The sequence below is a fragment of the Triturus cristatus genome, chromosome 1_2, assembly GCF_964204655.1.
Source record: "Triturus cristatus chromosome 1_2, aTriCri1.1, whole genome shotgun sequence".
NCBI lineage: Eukaryota > Metazoa > Chordata > Amphibia > Caudata > Salamandridae > Triturus > Triturus cristatus.
The window spans coordinates 64311712-64337135 of NC_140580.1; the positions used below are offsets into that span (position 1 = coordinate 64311712).

General features: G+C 45.6%; 1 protein-coding gene across 2 annotated transcripts in view; it reads right to left on the bottom strand.

Moving 5' to 3' along the window:
* ZRANB1 (zinc finger RANBP2-type containing 1) overlaps positions 1-25424 on the bottom strand; it is a 299913-nt gene that overhangs the window by 120243 nt on the left and 154246 nt on the right. Inside the window, exons 4-7 of one of the 2 annotated variants that reach the window (XM_085601489.1) lie at positions 23426-23579; positions 15364-15411; positions 13626-13697; positions 12219-12417 (exon numbers count right to left, since the gene is read on the bottom strand). In XM_085601489.1, coding sequence (XP_085457615.1) covers positions 12219-12417; positions 13626-13697; positions 15364-15411; positions 23426-23579 — 473 coding nt within the window. The remainder of the gene's footprint in view (positions 1-12218; positions 12418-13625; positions 13698-15363; positions 15412-23425; positions 23580-25424) is intronic. The other variant, XM_085601498.1, reaches the window with a different exon arrangement.

The following is a 25424-nucleotide window of genomic DNA, read 5'->3' on the forward strand; positions in this document are numbered from 1 at the left end:
AAAGGGGGGCACATCAGGTAGTACAGCTTAGGGGTGTGGCTGGCCTGGTACTGTACCACGCCTCACTGCATATCTAAATTCCCACCTGTCCTGGTGCCAAATGGGCCCAGGGCAGAGGACTGACGTTTCCCCAGTATGGGGAAGCCCTAATCCCTTATCAAAGGTGGCAACACCTTCGGCCAGAGCAGGAATCGTTTCTGCCTTCAGAGCGCAGGCTCTCACCTGCTGAGGGTCATAGATCTGTCTGTGGTGGCAGGCCGGTCTACACCAGTCAACCATTACACTAGAGTCTTGTACGTTTTCAGGAGGCACCTCTAAGGTGCACTCTGGATGTATGTATTAATAAATCCACCATTGGAATCAGTGTGGGTTTATTAATACAAGGTGTTTGATATCAAACACCATAGATTTCAGTGAATCCATCATATAGCTGAGGAAATCGTTTACCAGTGTCCTGCACACCTATTTAAAATGGCTTCCCTGCTCACTTGTGACATCTAAGAATTGGCTTAGACATCACAGGGGCGTACCTGCTCATGCAGATATGCCCACACATATAGTATAGTGCACCCTGCCTTAGGGCTATAAGGCCTGCTGTAGGGGTGGCTTACCTTTACTGCATGCAGTGTCTGCAGGTATGGCACACAGTGTGCCATGTCGTGTTTGCACTTTTATCTGCACCAAGACCGCAGCTAGCAATGACAGTCTACATGAGTTAGGTGAGGGGTCCCTTCGGTTGGCACAATACATGCAGCAGCCCCAAGCGACCCCTTTTTAGTACCCATGTCCAGGGTAATCGTGGTATCATTTACGAGACTTACAGGGGTGCTAAAGGTGTGGCCAATTGGGAGAAGGAAATAGTTACTTACCTGTAACTGCTGTTATCCAGTTTTGGTATCTTTCATAGATTCACATGCCTGAATCATTCCCCGTCGTCGGGATGGGAGTCCCCGGTACATAAATAAAGTAATGTCACAGTAGACATATAGAGTAATAGGCCACAGGCCTCACCCTAGTAACATATCCACGTCCTTTTGTAAAAAAGGACCAAACTGGAGAGTAGCCAATAAACTATTACCACCCTATAGAACCTTCCTGGAAGGAGCTCTAGTCCCTCAGATTTTCGTAAGCACAGTGCTAAGTAGCTGTACACTGAGAGACCCAAGGGAGTCCTTCCAGGGGAGGTGGATGGGGTGCATGTGAATCTATGAAAGATACCAATACTGGATAACCGCAGTTACAGGTAAGTAACGCGTTCCTTATCCAGTATTAGGGTATCTTTCATAGATTCACATGCCTGAATCAAAACAGTAAGCAATGAGAAGCACATTTCGAAATGTACAGTATAGATATAAATTCACAGATAACATCTCAATGTGAAAATAGAAAGTATCAAAAACCAATGACATAGCAGAGGCATAAAACATAAGATAAATGTGCGTATAGAGAAAAGGATAGTGGGATGAAAGGAAGGGCTCACCTCTAATGAAATAGATGACGGAGCACCGCTTGACCCATTGCAGCATCTTTCATGAGTACAGTATCCAGGCAGTAATGCTTGGTAAATGTATGCGGCGTCTTCCATGTAGCCGCCCTGCAAATGTCCACAATGGGCATGCCAGCAAAAAGTGACATTGAAGTAGAGATTGCCCTCGTGGAATGGGCTCGAACTGTGGAGAGCAGGGGCTGCCCCGCTTGCTGGTGACAAAAAGTAATGGCTGCGGAGATCCTTTGTTTAGTGAGTGGGAGACCTTTCCTAGGTCGACTGTAAGCCACAAAGTTGGTTGGATTTGAGAAATGTCTTTGTTCTGTCAATGTAGAATTTCAGGCAGCGTTTAAGGTCTAAAGAATGCAGAGTTTTTTCTGCCAATGTTTGAGGATTTGGAAAGAAGGAACGCAACACAATAGGCTCATTGAGATGGAAGTTAGAGGGAACTTTAGGGATGAACTTCGGATTTGTACGAAGTGTGACCCTGTCGTGTTTGAATTGACGGAAAGGTTCTTGGATTGAGAAAGCATGAAGTTCACTCACTCGCTTTGCCGAGGTAAGGGCTAGAAGGAGTGCTGTTTTCCAGGAGAGATACTTGAGATCCGCTCTGTGTATTGGCTCAAAAGGGTGTTTCATAAGTTGAGCCAGAACCATGTTGAGTTGCCAAGCAGGAGGTAACGTTTTTACCGGAGGGAATGTTCTAAACAGGCCTTTAAGGAATTGTTTAATCAGCCGATGAGACCACAGAGAAGGACCTGTAGAGGATCTCCTGAAACGTGATATTGCTGCCAGGTGGACTTTAATGGAGGCATGAGCGAGACCAGATTTTGCCAGATGAAGGTAAGGCAGCATTTGCTCTGGAGAGGATGAAAGAGGGTGTATTTTGTTTGACTTCCACCAGATACAGAACCTCTTCCATTTCAAGGAGTACGTTTTGGTAGTACTATCTGCTCGAGCCCGAGCCAGAATTTCTCTACAGTCGGGAGGGATGTCTAGGCCCTGGAACTCTCTGAACTCAGGAGCCAAGCCGATAATTTGAGAGATGCCGGATCCAGATGCTGGACTTGTTGGTGGTTCATAGTGAGAAGAGAGGGAAACTGTTTCAACCTGATCGGCTGTTCCAGGGAGAGAAGGTAAAGCTCTGTGAACCAGTGTCGGCGTAGCCAAGCTGGAGTTATCAGGAGGAGCGTGCAAGGTTCCGCTTTCAATTTCCAGAGCACCCTGGGAATCCGGTGAATTGATGGAAAGCGTATGCAAAGACATTGCACCATGCGATCGAAAACACATTCCCTAGAGACCCTTTCTGGGGATGCCAGCTTGCGAAGTGTTGGCATTGGGGGTTCTGCTGGGTAGCGAAGAGGTCCAGAAGAGGGGTGCCCCATCGAGAGAATATGCGGTTGAGGGTCCGATGATTCAACTCCCACTCGTGACATGCTGCCTGTTTGCTCAAAGAGTCGGCCAGAACGTTGTGGGTTCCTGGAACATACTCTGCTCGAAGAGAAATGTTGTGAAGGAGCAACTAGTTCCAGATTTTTTGCGACTCGTGAGAGAGTTAGAGAACGAGTCCCTCCCTGCTTGTTCAAATAGTGCATTGATGTGGTATTGTCGGTCCGTACAAGCACTAGAGAGTTTCTGATTCGCGGAAGGAATGCCAAAAGAGTGAGATAAATCTTCTGGAGCTCCGAGCAGTGTATGTGGAGTTTCCTTTCGGAAAGGGACCATTTGTCGCTGATCTGGAGTTCTTGGAGAAAAGCTCCCCAGCCCTCCAGAGATGCATCCGTTGTGATGGTATGTGGAGAAGCAGGAAGCAAGAAAGGCAAGCCTTGAGAAAGGTTCTGAGGGCAAATCCACCACCGCAGAGCCGTTTTCATCAGAGGGGTCACCTGGATGACATCGTTGAATGACCCCGCCGTACATTGGACCCATTGAGCAGAAAGCGCTTCTTGAAGAGGTCGCATGTGAAGGAGACAGTGTGGAACTAATAGGATGCAGGAAGACATCATCCCAAGCAGAGATTTGAAGAGGCGCACAGAAAGTGTCTTTTAGGAGCGTATGCGAAGCGCCAAGGAAAGAAGTTTGTCTTTTCGCTCCTGTGAAGGAAACGCCTTCTTTTGGAGCGTGTCGAGAGTAGCACCCAGGAAAGTTATGCGCTGGGAAGGCTGAAGGACGGACTTGTCCCGATTGAGAGTGATCCCCAAACAATCGAAAAGCCTTAAGACAGGCTCTGGAAGACATGGACGCGCCTTCTAGAGAGGGTGCTTTGACGAGCCAGTCGTCCAAATATGGAAAGACTTGATGGTGTTATTGTCGGAGATATGCAGCCACCGGAGAAAGGCATTTTGTAAAAATGTGTTGCGCCGATTTGAGTCCAAACGGCAGGATACAAAATTGGTAATGCCTGCCCGCCACTGCGAATCTCAGAAATTTTTTGTGGTTGCGGTGGATCGGGATGTGAAAGTAGGCGTCCTGAAGGTCTAAAGACGTCATGTAGTCGTCCGCATTGAGGAGCTGTAGCACTTCCTGGATGGTAACCATACGAAACTAGTGTTTTCAGGAATTTGTTTAGATTTCTCAAGTCTAATATCGGTCTCCATTTTTTCCCCTTTTTGTGTATTAGGAAAAATCGGGAGTAACATCCCTTTCCCCTTTGACGTGGAGGAACTCTTTCTATAGCTCCCTTCGGGAGCATAAGTGAAACTTCCAAGAGCAGAGCACGTACATTTTTGTGAAGCATAGGTCGGGGAGGGGTTTGGGGAGGAATTTGAATGAATTCTAGTGAATGTCCGAATTGAACTAGTTGCAGGACCCAATGGTCCGTTGTGATTTGCTTCCAATTTTTTAGAAAGTGGGAAATTCTTCCTCCAACTTTGGAGGGCAGAGAGGAGTTGGAGACCGGCGATAGTGGGAAGTCATTGTCGCTGAGCAGCGTCTTTCTGTCACCCTCCTTTGCCACGAAAGAAAGATTTAGTGTAGGAGGTTTGCTGTTGACATTGCTGGTATTGTGGCCGATATTGCTGAGTGGAAGAGAAGGAAGATCGATGTTGGTAATCACCTCTGGTAGATGTTTGACCTCTCCCTCTTGAGCCTCGAAAAGAGGGGTTCCTGAATTGGAGGGTACCCAAAGCCCTAGCCGTGTCGGTATCCTTTTTAATACCTTCCACAGCTTCGTCGATGTGTCCCAAAAAGAGGCTGGCCATCGTATGGCATGTCTAAGACTTTGGTTTGTACCCAAGGGTCTGAATGAAGTTGCCTTCAACCAACCCTGGCACCGTAGTACAGCTGCGCCCGCGAGTTGGCGAAATCCAGTAGAGGCGATATCCATCGCACTGTCTATAATCTCTGATGCAGACCGCTCACCCTCCAGTAAGATTTTCTTTGCCTCTTCCTTGGACTCCTCTGGCAAGGCCGCAAGGTATGGAGCAATATCTGCCTACATCTGCCGGTTATAACGTCCTAACAGTGCCAAGGAATTGGATGCACGCACTGTTAATGCAGACATGGACGAGAAGCGTTTGCCAATATTGTCCAGCCGTCTACCCTCTTTGTCTGGAGGAGGAGTCAGCAGAGCAGAAGGATTTTTTGATTTCCGCTGAGCAGGCGGTGTAATGACTGAGTCCGGTTTAGGATGGCTGGTCAGGCAAGCCGGAGCAGTATCTGGAGCCCTATATTTCTTATCCAGACGAGGTAATACTGGAGGCACGAGGAAAGGTTCTGCATGATCTTAACACCCTGTTCCCATACGTAGTCTATAATAGGGATAGATCTAACGGATTTCTTAAAAGGCTCTTTAAAATCGTAGAGGAAACAATCCTGTTGGTGTGAGGGAATAGGTATTTGGAAGCGCTGCTCCGCTCTTTCCACTATGTTGTGAAAGCCTCCAATGTCCTCCGGAGGAGAGTCAGCTGTGGCAGGCACGGGAGAAGCTGGACAGGGAAGTAAGTAATCATCCCACTCGTCACGATTAGATTGGGAATCCTGAAGTTCCCCTTCTTCATGTTCTTCCTCCTCCTCCTCATCGTCGTCTGTAGAAAGTGGAGGTGGTGATGTGACAGGCTCAGACATTAAGTGCAACGGAGGATGTCGTGGTCTTGGAGGCACAACCGGAAGCGGAGATAGTGCAGAGGTTGGAAAGCTCTGCTTATAGTCCGAAATGAGGAAATGTAGGTCAGAGACCAGGGATGTAGGCAAACAAACCATGGGAGGTGGAGGCGGATGGCATTCCTCAGGAGAAACAGCCTGATCTTCCTGCCCTTGATCATCATAATCCGAACTGTCTTGGTATTTAACGTGCAGTTGCGATGGACTTGTCACCGTTCTGAACATGCTGCCATCATCAGAGTCTTCTTCCTCCTCCAAAAGATGTGCTGGAGGAAAGAGCTAGACTCTACTAGGGGAGGTCAGGGCCGGTGTCAGTGTACGTTTCGTGATTTTTAGGTGCACGTACGTACTTTGTAAGTCAGAATCTGCTGTCGTCGACAGTCCCGTCGATGGTATAGTCGTCGACAGTGAAGCGTGGACGGGCACCATGGTAGATTGAGGTCCCACCGTCATCGACAGTGTCGTCGGTTTCGTCGACGGAGCAGTCGTCGACGAAGTCCTAGTCGACGATGATGTAGATGTCGACGGGACAGTCTTCGTCGACTGCGATCGCAGCGTCAACGACAGTTTGGACGGCAACGATTTATTTGATTTTCAGCGTCGACGAGTCAGACCTACCGGTCGTCGACGATGGAGTTGTTGTCGATGTTGATAGGGAATGAGATGCGACAGAAGTGGAAACGGTAGTCTTCGACGTCACATTCAATGCAGTCGATGGCGATTTCCTCGTCGTTGATGCCACAGTCGACGAGGCAGTCGTCGACGGGGTGGAAGAAGGCTTTTTGAAGGCATGAAGAACTTCCTGAGGAGAAACCTTCGCTGGAAGATTCTTAGGAAGGACCTCTGAAGACTTTGTATGCGCCTTCTTTTGAAGTGGCTGCGACGAAGGGCCTGGAGAAGCCACCCTTGGTCTTTTCTGAGAGGACTGTGAAGAGATGGACGAGCCCTCACTTTCCTCAGAAGGCAATACTGAGTCTTTGTCTTTAAGCCTCTGCAGCAAAATTAAGAAGCGCCCCTCATGATCTTTAAGGGTCTTGGAGGAAAAGGTACGACGTACCTTACAATCCTTTGAAGAGTGGTTCGGATAAAGGCAGTAGAGACAGTCTTTGTGTTGATCGTCCACATGAAGTCTCTTTTTTCCACAGGAAGCACAAGACCTAAAAAGGCCCTTCTTCGGAGTATCTGCCATGAGGAACTGAAGAAATTCACCCAGAAGATGGAAAGTTGAAGCTAGAAACACTGGTAATCCAGAAACAAGGAATGCTGAGCAGAGCTCAGTGGAGAGTCCCTTAGCACGACGTGCGGTAGAAAATCTGAGGGACTAGAGCTCCTTCCAGGAAGGTTCTAGAGGGTCGTGATAGCGGATTGGCTACTCTCCAAAGTTTGGTCCTTTTTTACAAAAGGACGTGGATATGTTACTAAGGTGAGGCCTTTGGCCTATTACTATATATGTCTACTGAGACATTACTTTATTTATGCACTGGGGACTCCCATCCCGACGACGGGGAATGATTCAGGCATGTAAATCTATGAAAGATACCCCAATATTGGATAACAATTGTATAGTTCTAGGAAAAAATCTGACACACTGGACCTGGCTAGATGGGACCGGGGGCACTTTGTCAAAATTGCATCAAATATCAGGCATAAAGAGGTGCTGATCATGTCAAAAAGGGGCACTTTCCTACAATCTTTAGAAGTTAATGGGAGGCTGTGCGAAGGGAGGACACGTGAATCTACAGCACTACATGCAGATAACAGATGCGTACAGGGTAAGTAGCAATCAATTTGAGGCATGTGTGCTGTAGATACACATGTTATGTATAGACTTTAAAGCAGTCCCACTCCCTGGTTAATCAGTGGGGGTTGCAGTTGTTTGAAATAGAGTTTAGTACAGCTTGGCCAACATTGGCTTGTTAATGTTGATTGTTGATGTGCAATAACAACCACACAATGTTTTGTGAATGTGTGTGTGCGCAGTAGACCATGTTGATGCTTTGCAAATATCAGCAATTGGAATGTTTGCAAAAAATTCCACAATAGCGCCTATCTTGCAAGGAGTGAGCTTTAGGCGGAACATGTAGAAACCTTTCAGCTTTAGCATAACAAGTTTGGATGCATCTAACTATCCATCTTGAAATTTCAGATTTGGAAATTGCATTTCCCATTAGGGGAGGTGTAAAAGCAATAAATGGTTTAGTCCTGTCAATGTAATACATTAGAGCTCTTTTAACCTCTAACTTATGTAAAGCTCTCTCTGCAACTGAATCAGGTTGTTGAAAGAAGACAGCTAAGTCTTTTAACCCCCTGTGTGCCCTTGACGGAACCACGCCGTCATGAGCCACGGGCACCGTGTGCTCATGACGGCGTGGTTCCGTCATGGAGCGGCCGCTCCTCCCACGCGGCTCGAATTCCATGCGGGCGAATTAGAGAGTGGGCGGAGTCGTGACGGAACCACGCCGTCATGAGCACAGCTCGCCCGTGACTCAGGACGGCGCGGTTCCGTCATGAGCACCGCGCCACCGTGCTGCCCCCAAACCCCCCCAGCGCTGCGGCGGAATTCACGCCGCAGCGAAGGGGTTAAAAGATTTATATGAAAATTGTAAACAACCTGTGCAAGGGATTTTGGGTTTGTTCTGAGCACTACCTTGCCTTTATGAAGCTGGAAGTATGGCTCCAAGTCCTGCTGCAACCAAACCAGCAAGGAAGCAAGATCATCCCTCCTACTCGCCATCAAACAGCTACACAGGGGAGAGATAAAAGCAAGAAGGCAGGCCAATGGATTATGCTACTTGCCCTGTAAGCATCTGTTCTTGGCATGTAGCGCTGTAGGCTGACATGCGCTAATCCCACCTCCCCGGGCACCTGTAATTGTTGCATTTCTCATTATCTACATTACATATGCATGGACATCTCGTACTACACTCACTCACTCCATTCTCACCCTCCTGCGACAAAACAATTTAACAGTAGAGTCGATGCCGATGCGCACCATCACCGAAAGGAGGAGTCACCTTAGCTCGTGACTGGAAAGACTTTTTTCGAAGAACAACTTGCAAACATCCGGACCAAACACTAGATTGCGGGAGTATGCAAAGCATGTGTATCTAGAGCACACATGCCTCAAACAAGAAGATTACTGAAGTTACCAAAAGGGTTTGGGAAGAAGGGAAGTGGGAAGGCCTGCTGAATGCAGCTAGAAAGATTGATCAGCGTACCATTTGGAACTTGGTGTCAACAGGGAGCTGAGAGGGCTATTGTCCAATTGAGACAAATGATCCTCCAGCAGAATGGGTTGCTCAAGTCTTTACTCTGTAAGAGGAAGGGATGTCGGTATCCCGCCTTACTTGTGGGACAACATTAGTAGATGGGGGCAAAGGGAATATAATAGAAAGGATCTCACCTACCACTGGAAGTTAGCGTTGCAATCAGTAAGATCATCCCATATAAAGCCTGGGGGCTGGACAAGATCCCGGGTGATCTGTAGCTTGGCGAGACCGATGTTTAGAGCCCATATTACACTTTCATTTTAATTCAATATTTTTTTAGGCGCACCAATTCCCCCAACTTGGGTGGTAGCAGAGATTATACCAATACATAAGAACCCCACCTCCCCGGTCCTCCCCCCAGCCTCATCAAACTATCAGCCTACCAGCCTGGTTGACACCTCGCACAAGCGGTTTAGTAGAATACTTGAAAGGTTACAAGAATGGATGACAGACAAAGATTTTAACTCCATTACAGACGGGGTTCCGGGAGTGTACTAGCATTTTTACTCCAATTTATATTCTGGAAAGCTGTGGTTTTGGAGGTGGCCGGCTCTATGTTGTATTTATTGACTTGTGCTCTGCGTTCGACCCGATCCAACAGGTCCACACACTGGCAAGTTCTGGCAGAAATAGGTGTACCCAATGAGCTTTTAGCTATCTTAATGAAGCTCCCTGAACAGAACTATGCCCAAGTCCGTTGTGGCCAACTGGGTGAGATGACAGAGCAATTCCATGTAAACAGAGGGGTAAGGCAGGGTTATGTTCTTGCCCCTACCCAGTTTACTTTCTATGTCAATGACCTTATCATACATTTGAACCATTGTGATGCCCCACATTTGGCAGGCATTAGGGTTCATGCCTTAATGAATGCAGACACATTGCTACTGTCTAAATCACCAATGGGGCTTCACAAATCTTACACTGTTTTGAGGACTTTTGCAGTCAAAGGGGCTCAGAAATAAACATAGCAAAAACCAAATACATAGTTCTTAAACCCTGCCACTCTATGAGGTCTAATCCTAAGCTTAAAGGGGCACCCGGCATGTATGCATACCTAGTACTGACCCTCACAGAGCAGCTAGACTAGCGGCGCAATATTGAATCGAAACTTGTAAAGTTGTAGACTTAAAGTAGATCCAATCACGGGGGTGTTGGTCAAAATGCAACGAAGCTCAAACTTTCGCCCAATCTCGCCAGTAATTCAAATATACAATCTGCAGGCCCTAGGAACAGTTTTTTATGGGGTCAAGCTTTGGGGTCATATGGATATGAAAAACAATTTCTACAACATTTTTACCAACGAGCACCCCTTTGCTTCCTCCAAGGCTAGATATGAGACTCAGGCGGGCTGGAGTGAGACCAGTCCTTTATTGGAGACATATCTGGGCTACTTCTGAGCTTCACTCCTATTGTGAGGAGTAAAAGGAAGGCTTTAGCAACAGCTGGTGAGGTCAGGCCCGGGAGGGGGCGAAGTTCACAGAGATTAATGGGCCCCATCACCCCCAGTCTGGGAGGAGGATCCCTGCAGGGGGCAGCAGGCTTAATCCCGTGACATCACTGATGACATGTATCTTTGAGTAAGTCAGTGTTTTTTGGGTGACTTGCAGGCCCGCTGAGGATTCTGGAGACAGGGGAGGTGAAATTGGGGGATACATGCTGAGGTGGGGAACAAGGAACAAGGCCATTGAAATAGCCAGTTGCTGACCCTCTTGTAGCTTCTGCTGGGAGAGTGCTCTCGAGGGGCTGGGTAGGCATTTAGTTCTTTGATGTCAGCAACCCCGACACAGTCAGTCCTTCGACACTGCCCCTGTTTCATGTTAGGAGGTGTCTGGTTCTGCATGGTGCTTAATCCAGTCCCAGGCAGATGTCTGAGTTTTACTGGGTATCAGCGATCAACCATCTCTAGTGGACCACACCCTTCAGGACACCAGCAGGATACCATCTCGGTGTTTGCAGCGCAACCTTCTCTTAGATCGCTGCCTGCCCGTGTAGGCCATGACGGGGGCACAAACCAGGCTCCTCGCTGCTGCTCCTCAGACCCAATTTGAGTGCCCCTCTCGAACCGCAAGTCTTGGGTTCTTTCCTGGTGTGGATTGTGGTCAGACCTCAGGCACTGGGGATTACGGAAATCTGCCGTCAATTACTCCTTTCAGCCCTGCCGTCGGCGCTGCGGGCTCCAAGGGCACGATGCTGGTGGGGCACTGGGGAAGGCCAGCAAAGGCGCTCTAAAGACAGATTTTGCGCTGTCTCTTCGTGTAAGGCATAAGCGGCTGCCAAGGTACATTATGCACGTCATCCCTAGATGGCTGTTGGGGAGGAGTACCAGGTTAGCAGGATTAATGCAGATTCTGTTGCCCTCTGATGCAATGCTTCACTAAGTGCAATCCGCCATCTTGAGAGGCCATACACCAGTTACGATGTGCATATTCATCCTTGCAGCTTTGGTAATACAGATCCACCCATTGCAGCAGCCAAGAATGCTCATTTATACAACTTTCACTACTGAGATCAGTGTTGGACAATGTGTGGTGTGGCATTCAGACGTGCTTTGCAATAGTGCACTGTCACATGTATAACGGATGACTCATTCACCAAGTTTCAGCAGGTGTAAATGTTCCACCACATACAACCATACCAAGACCAGCTGTGGATACTCTAGGGCAGTATTTTAACCCTTTGCCTTCTGTGGATCCCTACCTAATCATTACTGGATCCCAGGGGCCCCCAGTGAACCATTATTAGTATCTGCTGATCCCCCAGATTCCATACTGGAAGCCAGTCTCCGGCCTAAACATTTCTGATCATTTGAACTGCAAAGCAATATGCAAAAAAGACAGAAACAAGCATTCAAACTAGTACACAAATGATTAAATATTTTATTTAATTCCCAGACCTATTTTTTTTTTTTTTAAATTACATTTTAAGGGGAAGGCTCGCTTTTCTAAATTAAATTGAGGCCACTCATTATCCACACTATATTCTGTTTAATGCCTTGGTGCTGTCCCCATAAATCTATCTAAGAATACCTACTTAATTTTTAGCCTCCAATTTCAAAATTCCTTAACATTTAAAGGACATCTTACATCTTTACTTATTTATATACACGTTATCCGTTAATATTATTTCATTTTCTAAGCAGTTGTGACCCCCTCCCTCACCCAGAGTAGGCTTTGCAGACCCTCCGGGTCCCCTAGACACAAGTGAAGAACCACTCTTCTAGCAAATACAGTCAGATTTACAGTAAGAGATGACACTTATACTGCCCACTTACCAGTGGGAGCATATGCACATTCTTCACTTGCACCCAGACAGGCCGATATTAGCAGAACTGCATTCGCTTGTGCGTATATAACCAGACTCACCAGTGCGAGCAGTCATGTAGACTGTCATGTAGAGCTTTCCTCAGGACAGAGTCCTTGTCGTAAATGCCCCATGTAGCCTGTAAAACTGAATCGAGCAGGCAGTCTCCTGCTGTCCGATTCCAAAGTGCATAAAGTCTGCTGTCCAAGCGTGTACCCAGCTCCAGGGACCAGTTGATGATTGGAGACTCCTCCTCCAACTCTACAAATGGAAGGACATACACACAACAGTTACTTTATATCTCCAACTCTGCACCAAGACCAGCACCTGTAATCTCAAAGAGGCTACTCCAAGGTACAGTGACAGTAGAGCTGCCACTTCAGTAACTCAACCACATTAGCTCATCAATTATGCATTAGCTCATCAATTATACATTCGATCAGGGTCAAAGTGGGAGACTCCATATATTAAACAATGCATTTCCCACGGCCTATCCCAACCCTCTACATGTTCACATGACCAAAGAAAGCAGCGGCATCAGCCACATAGATGCTATACACTGATCTTGCTTCCCAGGACATCAGACGTCTTTCTCCTTCACGAAAGCTCTAAAGACACTCATCTTTAGTGACAACTTTACCTGTACTTTGCATCTGCTTACTTCCCTTAACTTCACCAACTCCGATGTTTTCATTATTCTACCCAGCACAGCACTTGCGAGCTGTATTTATATTGCATGCATTATTTAATACATAAAAAAGACATGCAAGTGTCCTTTTTACTGCTCTAACGGTTACAATTTGTTAGTTAAAAGAGAAAAACTCAGGATTAATTTGTAAATAGAGGCATATGCCAGTCAAAGCTGGATAACCAGCTGAAAGAAAAGCCAAGATTAAACTTTTGATCAGCAGAAAAATTAGCTGAGTGAATCAAGAGAACACAACTATAACATCAAAACTTGAAAATACAATAGGATTAACCTATTTTGATAAGGGTTTTAAGCAAACATGAAAGTTTTACTAGAGGCAGCAAAATATCTTCTGGAGAGGATGAGAAGATCTCTACTGGCCTCCATGTCAGTTGTTCAACCATACAGGAAACAACTACTCTTGAAGCCACATGTATATTGCAACACTTCAGTCTAAAAGAAATATCACGAGGCAAGCGAAGACAATCTAGTCTGCCTGTTACCTTTGTTTTGTGGCGACCACAAATGTTCATTTAGAGAGTTTTGAGAAGAAGGGATATGTTGCCAAAATCCCATTCACCTAAATTAGTTTTTGGATTACTATTTTCTTAAATGTGTGTTTAGGAACATTATAAAAATAAGAGTTAATAAAGCTTGCCTGTTTTGTCCATTTATATGTTTTGGGGATTGGGTAAGAGGATGGACAGTGACTATCTGGGACAATACACACTGTATAAGCTTTGTGACTGGCTGTCGTAAACATGCCAAACCCGTCACCTACCTTTCTGTACATCCCGATCCAATACATCATCAAATAGTTTTTCCTGGACTGCTGGCGGCAAATCTTCAATATCTGCAAACGAATTAGACCTCACTTAGAGAACACCAACATTTATGAGAAGATACAAGCTAACAGAGAATAGGGCATTGAGAAGAGAATATTTAATGGGAAGAAGGGGTCTCAGAATCCTGAACCAGGGGGACCATCAAGTGTGGACATCTAAAGTGCATTTCTACCAAGGAACTGAAAACTTGAGCTACAGAGTACTAAAATCACAAATCTACATATTAACACTGAAATCTGGATTATAATATAACTCATAACAAATGTCACACATTTTCCCCTCAACTCCCAAATAGAAAAAATCCTCTTACCAGCTGCTGCCTGGAGTCTACATTTTTGCTGCACAATCCTATTCTGCTAGTTCAATACTTCGCATTCTTGTCTTTTTGACAAGGTGCCAGGCACTTATCCCTTCCATCCAACATCCTTCAGTGACCCACTTCCTCCCCCACCTAGGTTCAACTAATTGCTTTCACACCACCTCCATACCACAATTCAACACAAACTACTATCTCTGATCGGCTGTCCTCGTTTGGTACACCCACTTTTCATCATTTGGTTAATGGCACAGTTTTCAAACCCTATCAGCCTGATCATCTCATCCTGGGACCAGACTCTGTTTCTTTACAAACTTCTGGGCGAATCTTCTTTCTACACTCTTTCCTCTCTCTCCATGCATAGGTTTCCTAATTCTCTGCTCCCAGTTCTCTTTCTCAACTATCACCAATACTTAGTTTATGCCCTACCACTGCTGTCTGTGCAAGTTCTATTAAGTACAACTTGGTAAAAAAGCACTAGGTTAAGGTCTGAATTTTGGTCACCTCAAGTTCCCTGCCGTGGCCAGACAAGTGGAGGGAAAGGCACACCAACGTGCCGTTCTGCAGTGTTTTGTTCATATGCATAGCAAATAGACAACAAATTAGACCCAGAAAGAGCTCCTAGAATTTTTTATTGCTCTGTGCTTTTACGTTATTTCTCAACTTGCTTTCTTCTTATCCGCTCCAAGCCACAATAATTCCTATTAATTTTAAAGGCATTTGCAGCTCTTAAATCGAGTTTAAATCTCACCACTGACATGGGGTTTATGTTTTTTAATCCAACAGTGCATTTCATTGCAGCCCATTTGCCACTTTTTCCCAGAAAGAAAGCCCTCCTGCCAATTTGTTTTCTAAAGAGCAGGAAAGTGGTTTAAAAAAAAAAAAACTTGCAATAGCTAATAAGTTTTGAGTTTTCTGCCACTTGGTAGGGGGTCACTGTTGATTGTTACGGTTTCTGACTGCTGCACCTTTCATAATTGGTATAAAAAGGAAATAACAGCATTGTAAATTCTGGACTTTCAGATACTATTAATACATGGGCCACCAGCAAATCATTTCTCAGTAGATTTCAAGACTCTCTTTAGCAATTGAAGAAACAAAACAGTCATTTTAGTTCTCAATAGTATCACATTAAGGTGGTCATTCTCTTCCTTCTTTACCTGAATTTCATTCCCATGCTGAAAAAATATCCTCTGAATACAAGCATGGTAAAATGATGTCATATAGGAGCATGATGACTTGACTGGATAAGCATCAGATCCCTTATCTTCTGGGGAATCCATTTAGTAATTCATTGAAGACCATTTTATTCTGTCTTACCCAACCCAGTCTGCTCTTAGTGCTTTTCTTTTTCTTACCTCTATAATTCTCTATAATTCTCCAGGATGTGGAAATACTAACGACGCCTAAAACCAAAAGTAAGGTCTCGTAAATAAAAATAAATAAAACAAGATGCAATATTTAAACCCAACACGAAGTGGCAGGAAAAGTGCACAACATGCTGCAATAAGAAGGTTCCTACTCGCAAAACAGTGGACAATACTGACAACTGTTAATGGACATGGCTCCAACAAATATGGTTATTCCACTCACCGCTTGTTAAAAAAATACAGCAAAGATCCCACTTTTAACAAGTTCTGGGCAAACAAAAAAGGTTCCCCCAGAACTACCACCAAATGTAGCATGTTCCTCAAAATCAATAGTTACATAGTATAGGGGAACCAACAAAGTACGCTATATACATCAACGTAGTTAACTGCGATATCAGGCTAAATTCACCATTGCGAAAAACGCTCCATGTAGACGCATGCTTTCAAAAATGATAATTTGTGCCATATTCTAGGTTTAAAGAACTAATAGATAAAACTTTGAATGTATTCTTTAGCTGTGGACCGCAAGAGTGACTGGTATAAACACCCTAAAACAAGATTTTCATTCCTATTCTTACAGATTTTAATTGAACGACCCACAGCATCGCCAATGTTAAAACGCCGATGTTAGTGTCTAAATACGTGTGATTTATCTCAGATGGCACAGCTGTAGAACTAAAAGGGTAAGCAGCTATACTAAAAAAGAAAGTGATCTAAATGTGTAACGTTTAAATAAAGTACACCCGAGTACAGTGACTTGATTAGGTTTCTTTGTTATAGAGAAAGGAATATGCTACTTACCAGTATGCATCTGTTCTTGGCATGTAGAGCTGCAGAGTTGTACACTTAGCATAGATCGCCATCTGGTGTTGGGCCCGGATGTTTGCAGTTTGTTTTTCTTCTTGGACAGTCTTTGGAAGTCACGAGTTTGGTGACTCCTCCTTCGGTCCGTACTGCGCATGGGCTTCGGCTCCATCCTCAGATTGTTTTTCGCCAACAGGGAAATGATGGAGCGTAGTAATAACAGTGAGAAACCCATGTGTTGTATCTAAATAAGATGTACTGGAACGGATACAGGTAGCCGGGGAGGCGGGTGGGCGTGTACAACTCTGCAGCTCTACATGCCAAGAACAGATGCATACTGGTAAGTAGCATATTCCGTTCGAGGCATATGAGCTGCAGATTGTACACTTAGCATAGATTATATAGCAGTACCCAACCCTAGCGGCGACCACCGGTATCCGTTGCAGCTGTTTGAAAAAGTGTCTTTAGTACAGCCTGGCCCACCCTAGCTTGCTGCTTGGAATGCACATCTACACAGTAGTGTTTTGTGAAGGTGTGCGGTGTAGACCATGTGGCTGCCTTGCAGATGTCATCTAAGGGTATATTCCCTAGAAAAGCCATAGAAGCCCCTAACTTTCTTGTAGAGTGGGCTTTAGGGGGAACAGATAATGTTCTCTTTGCCTTTTGATAGCAAATTTGTATGCATTTTACAATCCACCTAGCTATCTCTGATTTTGAAATGGGGTTGCCTTTATGTGGTGGAGAGAAGGAAACGAACAATTGTTTAGTCTTCCTGAAGGGTTGCGTTCTTTGTATGTAGTATAGTAACGCCCTTTTTACATCAAGCGTGTGTAAGGCCCTTTCTGCAACAGATTGGGGTTGCGAAAAGAAGACAGGTAATTCCACTGATTGATTGAGGTGGAAGGGGGAAATGACTTTGGGCAGAAACTTCGGATTTGTGCGAAGTATGACCTTGCTGTGATGCATTTGTATGTAGGGTTCCTGTATGGTGAACGCCTGTATTTCACCAACCCTTCTAAGGGAAGTGATAGCTACAAGGAAAGCTGTTTTCCAGGTGAGAAACTGTAGCTCACATTTGTGCATTGGTTCGAAGGGCGGACCCATTAGACGTGTAAGAACCAAATTTAGATTCCATACAGGGGAAGGTGGTGCCCTGGGAGGAATTACTCGTTTAAGGCCTTCCATGAAGGCTTTAATAGCGGGCACTCTGAAGAGTGATAAATGCTGCCTGTTTTGTAGATAGGCAGCGATCGCTGCTAGGTGTAGGCGTATGGATGAATATGCCAGGTTACACCTGTGAAGATGGAGCAGATAGCATATTATGTGCTGTATGGATGCATCTAGAGGGTTGATTGTATTGTTACGGCAGTAAATTACGAATCTTTTCCACTTTGCGGCATAGCATGCTCTAGTGGTAGGACGTCTGGCTTCCATGATGATGTTCACGCAATCAGGGGGAAGGTTAAGGTATCCGAATTCTAGGATTTCAGGAGCCAGATCGCCAGGTTGAGCTGAGCTGGGTCCGGGTGCCTGATTTCTCCATGGTTCTGGGTTAGGAGGCATGGGGATAGATGCAATTTTTGATGTGGTACCACTGACAGTTGTAGTAGCGTGGTGTACCACGGCTGCCTGGCCCACGTCGGAGCTACCAGAATGAGTGTGAGGGAGTGCTGTTGTAGCTTCCTGACCACTAATGGAATTAGTGGGAGAGGTGGAAAGGCGTATGCAAATCTGCCTGACCAGTTCATCCATATCGCATTGCCCTTGGACAATGGGTGTGGGTATCTGGCGGCGAAGCTTGGGCATTTTTTGTTTTCGTGGGTGGCGAAGAGGTCTATCTGAGGATGCCCCCACTGTTGGAAGAATGGGTGAAGAACTTGTGGATGCAGTTCCCATTCGTGTAGTTGTTGTGTTTGTCTGCTGAGCAGATCTGCCATGGTGTTTTGTACGCCTGGAACGTGCTGTGCCAGGAGAAAGATGTTTTGGGGAATTGCCCATCTCCATATGCTCTGGGCTAAGCGGGAGAGCTGGGGAGAGTGTGTCCCCCCCTGTTTTTGTATATAATACATCGCAGTCATATTGTCTGTGCGAATGAGGACTGCTTTGCCCGAAATCTGTTTTTGGAAAGATTTTAGGGCTAGAAAGATCGCCAAGAGCTCCAGGTGGTTGATGTGGAGCGATTTTTGCTGTGGCGTCCATAGACCTTGCATGGTGAGGTGTAGGAGGTGCGCTCCCCAGCCGGAGAGCGATGCGTCCGCTGTTAGAATCACCTGAGGAACCGGGTCCAGGAACGGCTGCCCTTTGGAAAGGTTTGTGGTGTTCCACCACTGCAGAGAGTGATGTGTGCGGCCGTCCACCAACACCAGATCCGTCAGCTGACCCTGGGCCTGGTTCCACTGTTGTGCTAGGCACTCTTGAAGTGGACGCATGTGGAGTCTTGCATGGGGCACTATGAAGATGCAAGACGCCATCATTCCTATGAGCTTCATAAACACTCTTGCTGGAAGAGAGTGTTGAGGAAGGAATGTTTTGCGTAAGGCTTGAATGCTTGTGATTCTGGCTGAGTTTGGATAGGCAATACCCTTGGAGGTGTCTATAGTGGCCCCGAGATATTGCTTTGTGTGAGATGGTATGAGGTGGGACTTTTGGTAGTTCACCGTGAAGCCTAGCTGGTGGAGCAGTTGGATGGTGCTGTTTGTATGCTGCACACATTGGTCGTAGGATGCGGCTTTTATCAGCCAGTCGTCCAGGTAAGGGAAGACGTGAATGTGTTGACGTCTGAGGTGTGCTGCTACTACTGCTAGGCATTTGGTAAACACCCGCGGTGCGGTGGTGACCCCGAAGGGGAGAACCGTGAATTGGTAATGTTGTCCGTCCACCACGAACCTGAGGTATTTCCTGTGAGAGGGATGTATTGGAATGTGAAAGTATGCGTCTTTCAGATCCAAGGTTGTGAGAAAGTCTCCCTGGCAGAGGAGTGGGAGGACTTGCTGTAGGGTGACCATGTGAAAATGGTCTGAGTGTATGTAGGCATTTAGAGGCCGGAGGTCGAGAATGGGTCTGAGGGTCCCGTCTTTCTTTGGTATTAAGAAATATAGGGAGTAGACCCCTAGATTTTGTTGATTGACGGGGACCTGCTCTATAGCGTGTTTTTGGAGGAGTGAGAGTACCTCTTGTTTGAGCAGTGTGGAATGTTCTTGAGACATTGGACGGTGCCTTGGTGGGATATTGGGTGGGGTAGATGTTAGTTCGAGACAGTACCCTGACCGAATGATTTGGGTTACCCATTTGTCCGATGTTATGGACTCCCATACGTGGATAAAGTTTTGTAGTCTGCCCCCGACCGGAGTGGAATGGTCTGGGGGGAGCGGAGGGGAGTCATTGTGCGGGGGGGGTGGCAGAACGGGTGTTGTTGGTTTTGCCCCTGCCCTTATTGTTGTTACCCCTGTAACCACCTCTCTGATTGCCCTTTGAAAAGGTATTTTGAGGAGGGGACTTGTAGGAGGTAGAGGCGTTATCGGTGGAGGAGCCTCTGCCTGTGCCACGAAAGGACGAGCGTCGAAAGGAACGTTTGGAGGCTTGTGTTTGGAGTGCCCCCATAGACTTTGCTGTGTCTGTGTCTTTCTTCATCTTTTCGAGCGCTTCGTCTACCTTTGGCCCAAAGAGTGTTTCCTGGTCAAAGGGGTGATTGAGTATGGATGCCTGGACTTCAGGCTTGAAACCTGAGATCCTGAGCCAGGCGTGGCGACGAAGCAGGACACTGGTATTTATGGCCCTAGAAGCAGTGTCGGCTGCATCGAGGGCACACTTAATGGAGGTGTTTGTAATTAGTTTACCCTCCTGTATCAGGTCATGAGCCTTGTGCTTGTATTTTTCTGGAAGGTGCTGCATAAGAGCCTCTAGTTCGTCATAGTGTGCTCTATCATATCGCGCAAGCAGTGCTTGTGTGTTTGCAATGCGCCACATGTTTGCAGCTTGGGAGGCGGTGCGTTTACCAGACGCGTCCAGAAGTTTAGATTCTTTGTCTGGCGGTGGGGCATCTCCTGAGGATTGGGAGTTAGCCCGCTTTCTAGCTGTGGAGACAACTAGGGAATCTAGGGGAGCAGGGCCCTTGATGTAAGCAGGGTCTGTGGGTGCCGCCTTATACTTCTTCTCTATTCTAGGGTTCAGTACTCTGGCTCTGACAGGGTCTTTGAACACCTCTGTAGCGTGCTTGGTGACACCCTTAAGCATGGGTAAAATGGAAGTGGATTTGTCTTGTATATCAAATGTATCCAGTAGGAAGTCTTCTTCTACTGGTTCACTGTGCATGTCCACCCCATGGTAGTGTGCTGCTCTCTGCACTAAATGGTGAAACCCTAAGGAGTCCTCTGGAGGAGACGGTCTTGATGGGTATAAGTCGTCCTGAGGTACATTGGGTATATCAGGGTTATTGTAATCTTCCCATGGATCTGGGGTCCCTGGTGGAGTGGGATCCATTGGGGCGTCCGCCGGGTAATTGTCCGGATCCCCATCATCCGGATCTGGGGATGGGGTCGGATCGTAGTGAGGTACAGGTGGCGGAGACCTGTGAGGTGGAGGTGGTGGAGGAGGTGGAGGGGGTAGGGGAGGCGGTAGTGGGGAGGGCACTCTGAGGGGAGAAGTAGCAGAGTCCTTCCTTTTGGGTGGAGGAGGAGGAGCCGGAGCATCAAGGCGTCTTTTCTTGGTAGTTAAAGTCAAAAGCCCAGTCTTAGGATCTTTGGACAAAGTCTTTTGTAAAGGGTCTGGTGTAAACAGAGCCAATGGTGTCGAGTCGTCTGTCGGCACCGGTGATGTCGGCACCGGTGATTTCGGAACCGGGGGTTTCGATGGTCTGTGTGCGCCATGCTTTTTTGAGGTCTCCGGGTGTTTCGGCGTCGAATGATGTTTCGGCGCCGGAGCATCGGTGCCGACAGATTTGTGTTTGTGTTTGGTCGGCACCGAGTGTCCAGGCTTCGGCACCGGTGGTTTCGGAGTCGAGCTGGATTTTGCAGTCTTCGGTGCCGGATGCTGTTTTTCGGCACCGGGTGTCGGCTGGCTCGATCCCGAGCTGCCATGAGACTTTGGGAGCTTCGACACCGGGCCCGAAGGTGGGGTGATCGAAGTTTTGGTTTTGGTTTTGCCCAGGCCGGCAGGCGAGGGAGTAACCTGAGTCTCTTTGGTTTTCGGCGTGGGGGTAGGAGGGGGCATATTACTCACGGCCCGCTGCGCTGGTGTAATGTCCTCCACGTCGGAGTCGTCGGCCTCGGAAGCGCTGACGACGTCTTCCTCCTGTTCGGTCTTCCTCCTGTTCGGTGTGTGTTTGCCCCGAAGCTTCGGCGTCGTCTCCGAAGATGTCCGGTGGAGCTGCGGAGGATGAGTGCGCCATGGTGCGTCGAGCTCTTCGATCTCGGATGGTCTTCTTCGATCGAAAAGACTTGCAGGCGGGGCAGTCTCTAGCCTCGTGTTCCGGAGAGAGGCAAAGGTTACACACCTGATGGAGGTCGGTGTGGGGAAATTTAGACCCACATTTTGGGCACTTTTTGAACGGAGTCCTTTCCATCGGCCGGGACCGGAGTCGCGGAGGGCCCGAAGGCCGGTGTCGATGAACGGGATGGAGAAAGTGCCGCTTCGAGAGATGAAGATGATGAAGGAACTCGAAGAATCGAGGATTTTCCGTCGAGGCTGGAACCGTAGAAGTTCGAAGCCGGAGCACGAAGTATCACATCCGAGCCCGATGGCGGAAAAAAACAATCTGAGGATGGAGCCGAAGCCCATGCGCAGTACGGACCGAAGGAGGAGTCACCAAACTCGTGACTTCCAAAGACTGTCCAAGAAGAAAAACAAACTGCAAACATCCGGGCCCAACACCAGATGGCGATCTATGCTAAGTGTACAATCTGCAGCTCATATGCCTCGAACAGGCAATTTCTGTTCCCTGCATTCCCCATATTACGGTGGCCCCAACGGATAGAATATATCGAATTTTTAAGTTGAAAGGTATGCAAGGAAAATTATGTCTGAGGTACAATATTACCAACATCGGGACCTTCTGACTAAAGGGAAAAAAAAAAGATTTTATTTCTCTTTCTCTATTTATAGGCTTTATCATTGTGACCTTGGTGGGGTAAGAGGCTTATTCCCCACAGATGATACAATTGGAACATATTCCAAACTATAATAAGGTATGACATAACCATATTATAGTAAAGTGCTGGTATAAAGGGCATCACCATGAAGTAAATCAAGTAATGTTTTTAGTTTGCTCAATAACAGTAATGATGCTAGTTACTTGAATAAGTTGTTCAACAAAAGAACCACGATAGCGATGGCTTTACCGGCTAACACAGTTGGCGTTGACCCAAGTATAACCTTGGGCGCTCTCGAGTGATCCTCGCATATCTAATGAGCTCCGGTTCACATTGCACTAATTAGAGGGTTTTTGGAAATCATGAAATAGAAAATGTTCTTGAAAAATTATACAGAATGTTATACATAAATAAGAAGGATAATGAGTTAATGTGAGGAGAAATATGTGATAATTTCTTAATGAATTTCAACGAACCAAGTGTCAAGAAATAGAGGTTTGATTTATAAAATTATGACCTGCTCATGTGATTGAGTAATTGTTTTGCACTCCTGGCAATAGGCAGAAATCTTAGAGTGAAATGTTAGGAACAGAAAGTTGGAATGTTTAGTATAACTATTTTTCTGAAATGTACATGTATTTAAACGGAATATCTTTACCATTTAGATTTTATGAAAACTTGTGTAGTCCTGAGGAAGGTGAAAATATAGTCGAGTCGCTGAAACGCTGCGTTTACTTTTTAGAGTTTTTATCTATATGTATGAAGAATTTAGATTGTAACGTATATTGGGAGGAAGGCAATACATTCACCCTATGAATATGTGATAAATTATTTTTAATAATTTTTTTTTTTTTTTAATTCATAGATTTAAATTGTAGGACCTTTTTTGTGGCACATTTCTTAAATCTGTCTGTTTTTAATATTTAAATCATATATTGATCTTTGAGTAAAACATTAGTTCCTTCCATGACACCTATGCCAGAGTAGTGATATACTGAAATAGACACTTGGTTCAGGGTAAGTGGTTTACCCTTTTATTGATTTTAAATATAGGGACTTTGGTGTTTGTTGTATACGTACCCCATCCCTTTATTCAACCATTGGGGTAACTCCCTCCTTTTCCAAACCTCAAAATCCCCATCAGCTTAGTTTCAACTCACCTGCTGGTAACGTGAACGTAACCAGATCAGTCAGAAAATAGCAGGCAAAATCCCCTTTGCGTTGGTGCAGGGATGCAGCAATCTCCCGCCGAATCTGCTCTGTGACTTCTGGACATACCATAGCAGGGATACATTTTGCAGCATGCTGTGAAACCTGCAAAAAAGGAAGGTTGATGAGAACTTCCGGTTGTGGGAGCCTGTTTTGGATAAGGGCTCTCTGCTATGACTGCACCTGTTTATTACTCACCCATAAATGAGAAAAGAATGTAATTCTATGTCAGGACTGGAAGCTCAGATTGTACATTTATCTTTCAAGTTTACTGCTCAGCAGCTCAACAGGACTACATATTCTTCAAGCATAAAGAGGCTACATATCCCATGAGTCTTAAAACTTGTGACAAACAATGGACAAAAACATTGCTCTATGTTCTTCATATAAATCCATAAAGATCTTTCTGCACAGCTCAGCAACCAGATAAGTTATTTTCCTTTGTTGATTACTAATATCTTGTGGGTTTAAGGGCAAACAGTGTTGACATAATAGGTTACATGATGTTACTAATGCTAGATTCAACAGGCTAATTTCTTCTTTGCTGGCGCTTTTACTGTAGTATTGGTGCTGCACACAGGCATTGCCTACAGTTGATAGAGCTATCTCTGCTCTTCACTCAAGCTGCCGCAGCTTCAGTGCAGTGCAATATAATTAGGCTGTCCGGTTATAGGTTTAAACCTAAAATAACTGATAAAACCCACTGAAAGAGAAATAGCCCTTACCAGTGAAAACAAAACGCTAAAAAAACACCTGCACAACCACAAACTAAATGCCATTCAAAGAAAGGAAAAAGAGTGAATGTCATTTGTTTTCTTCCTGAAGGGGCCAATACAATGCATCTTTGTTATACAAGCTAGCAGTAAGAAAGTCTGGGCTAACATTATTCTGCTTGAGTTTGTTGTTTAGGGATGCCACTAAAATATTGTTTCTTCTTCCTTTTATTTTTTTCAGTTTTGTGGTCTTTGGTCTAAAGATGCAGGGTTTAGAAGTATGCTTTAGGTCCGGTTTAATTATTTTATAACTTGTAGAGAATCAGGAAATATCAAAATCATATTTGATATTTTGGCTGCGTTGGATTCTTTCACTGATCGCTAAAATGGCTGGTTTCATAAGAATCTTTCCTAATATGTGTCATCACATTTACCTACAGAGAATGGGTAAAAACCCTTAATACATCAGTCCCAGTTTCTAGTGAATCAGTATTGATGATAGGTGAATTGCCAACACCTCAGGCTTTAAACATTCAATGCAAGGTAAAGTGACAAGTATGTGTGAAAAGAGCACTATTTAAAACATGACACCAGACTTTTGGAAAAACACGGAACTCCGTGTCACTTGAAATGCGCCACAAAAAAAGGTTCTTTCCAAGTTCAACAAAGATTGGAGCGATATGGTTTGTATTTGCAGTGATTCAGCAACGTATATGAAAAAGTTGTGTGATGACCTGTCAAAATTGATACCAGAGCTGAGGTTTCTTCCCTGTAAGAGATCCTTGACACCTGTTAAATGGTATGCTGAAAGCACCTCTACAATCTTCAGAGCGAATGAGGAATGCTATTGACTTTTTAGTCCATTCTGGTGCACTGTTTTCTGATGCACAGGAACTAAAACGCAAATATTTATAATTTCGTGCTTTGTGTGGCATAAAAGAAATCAGTCATCCCAACTGTGTACTTTAGCTGACGGTTCTCAGTCCAAGGGGCTATGAATGCTATATTATCCATGTGGCAACCATTTACAGATTTTTTTGCTGAGTGATGCCAAAGGCAAGAAATGTGAGGATCCTTGGTCACATATTGATAGTGATGTGAAAAAAGTACACTACTGCATTCTTAGAATTTTACAAGAAAACATAAATGCTGTAGTGGACATATTAAAAAAAAAAAAAAACCATAGTCTGAAAACACCCTTGTCTGCCAAGTGTTCAGCATAATTTGTGTAGATGTG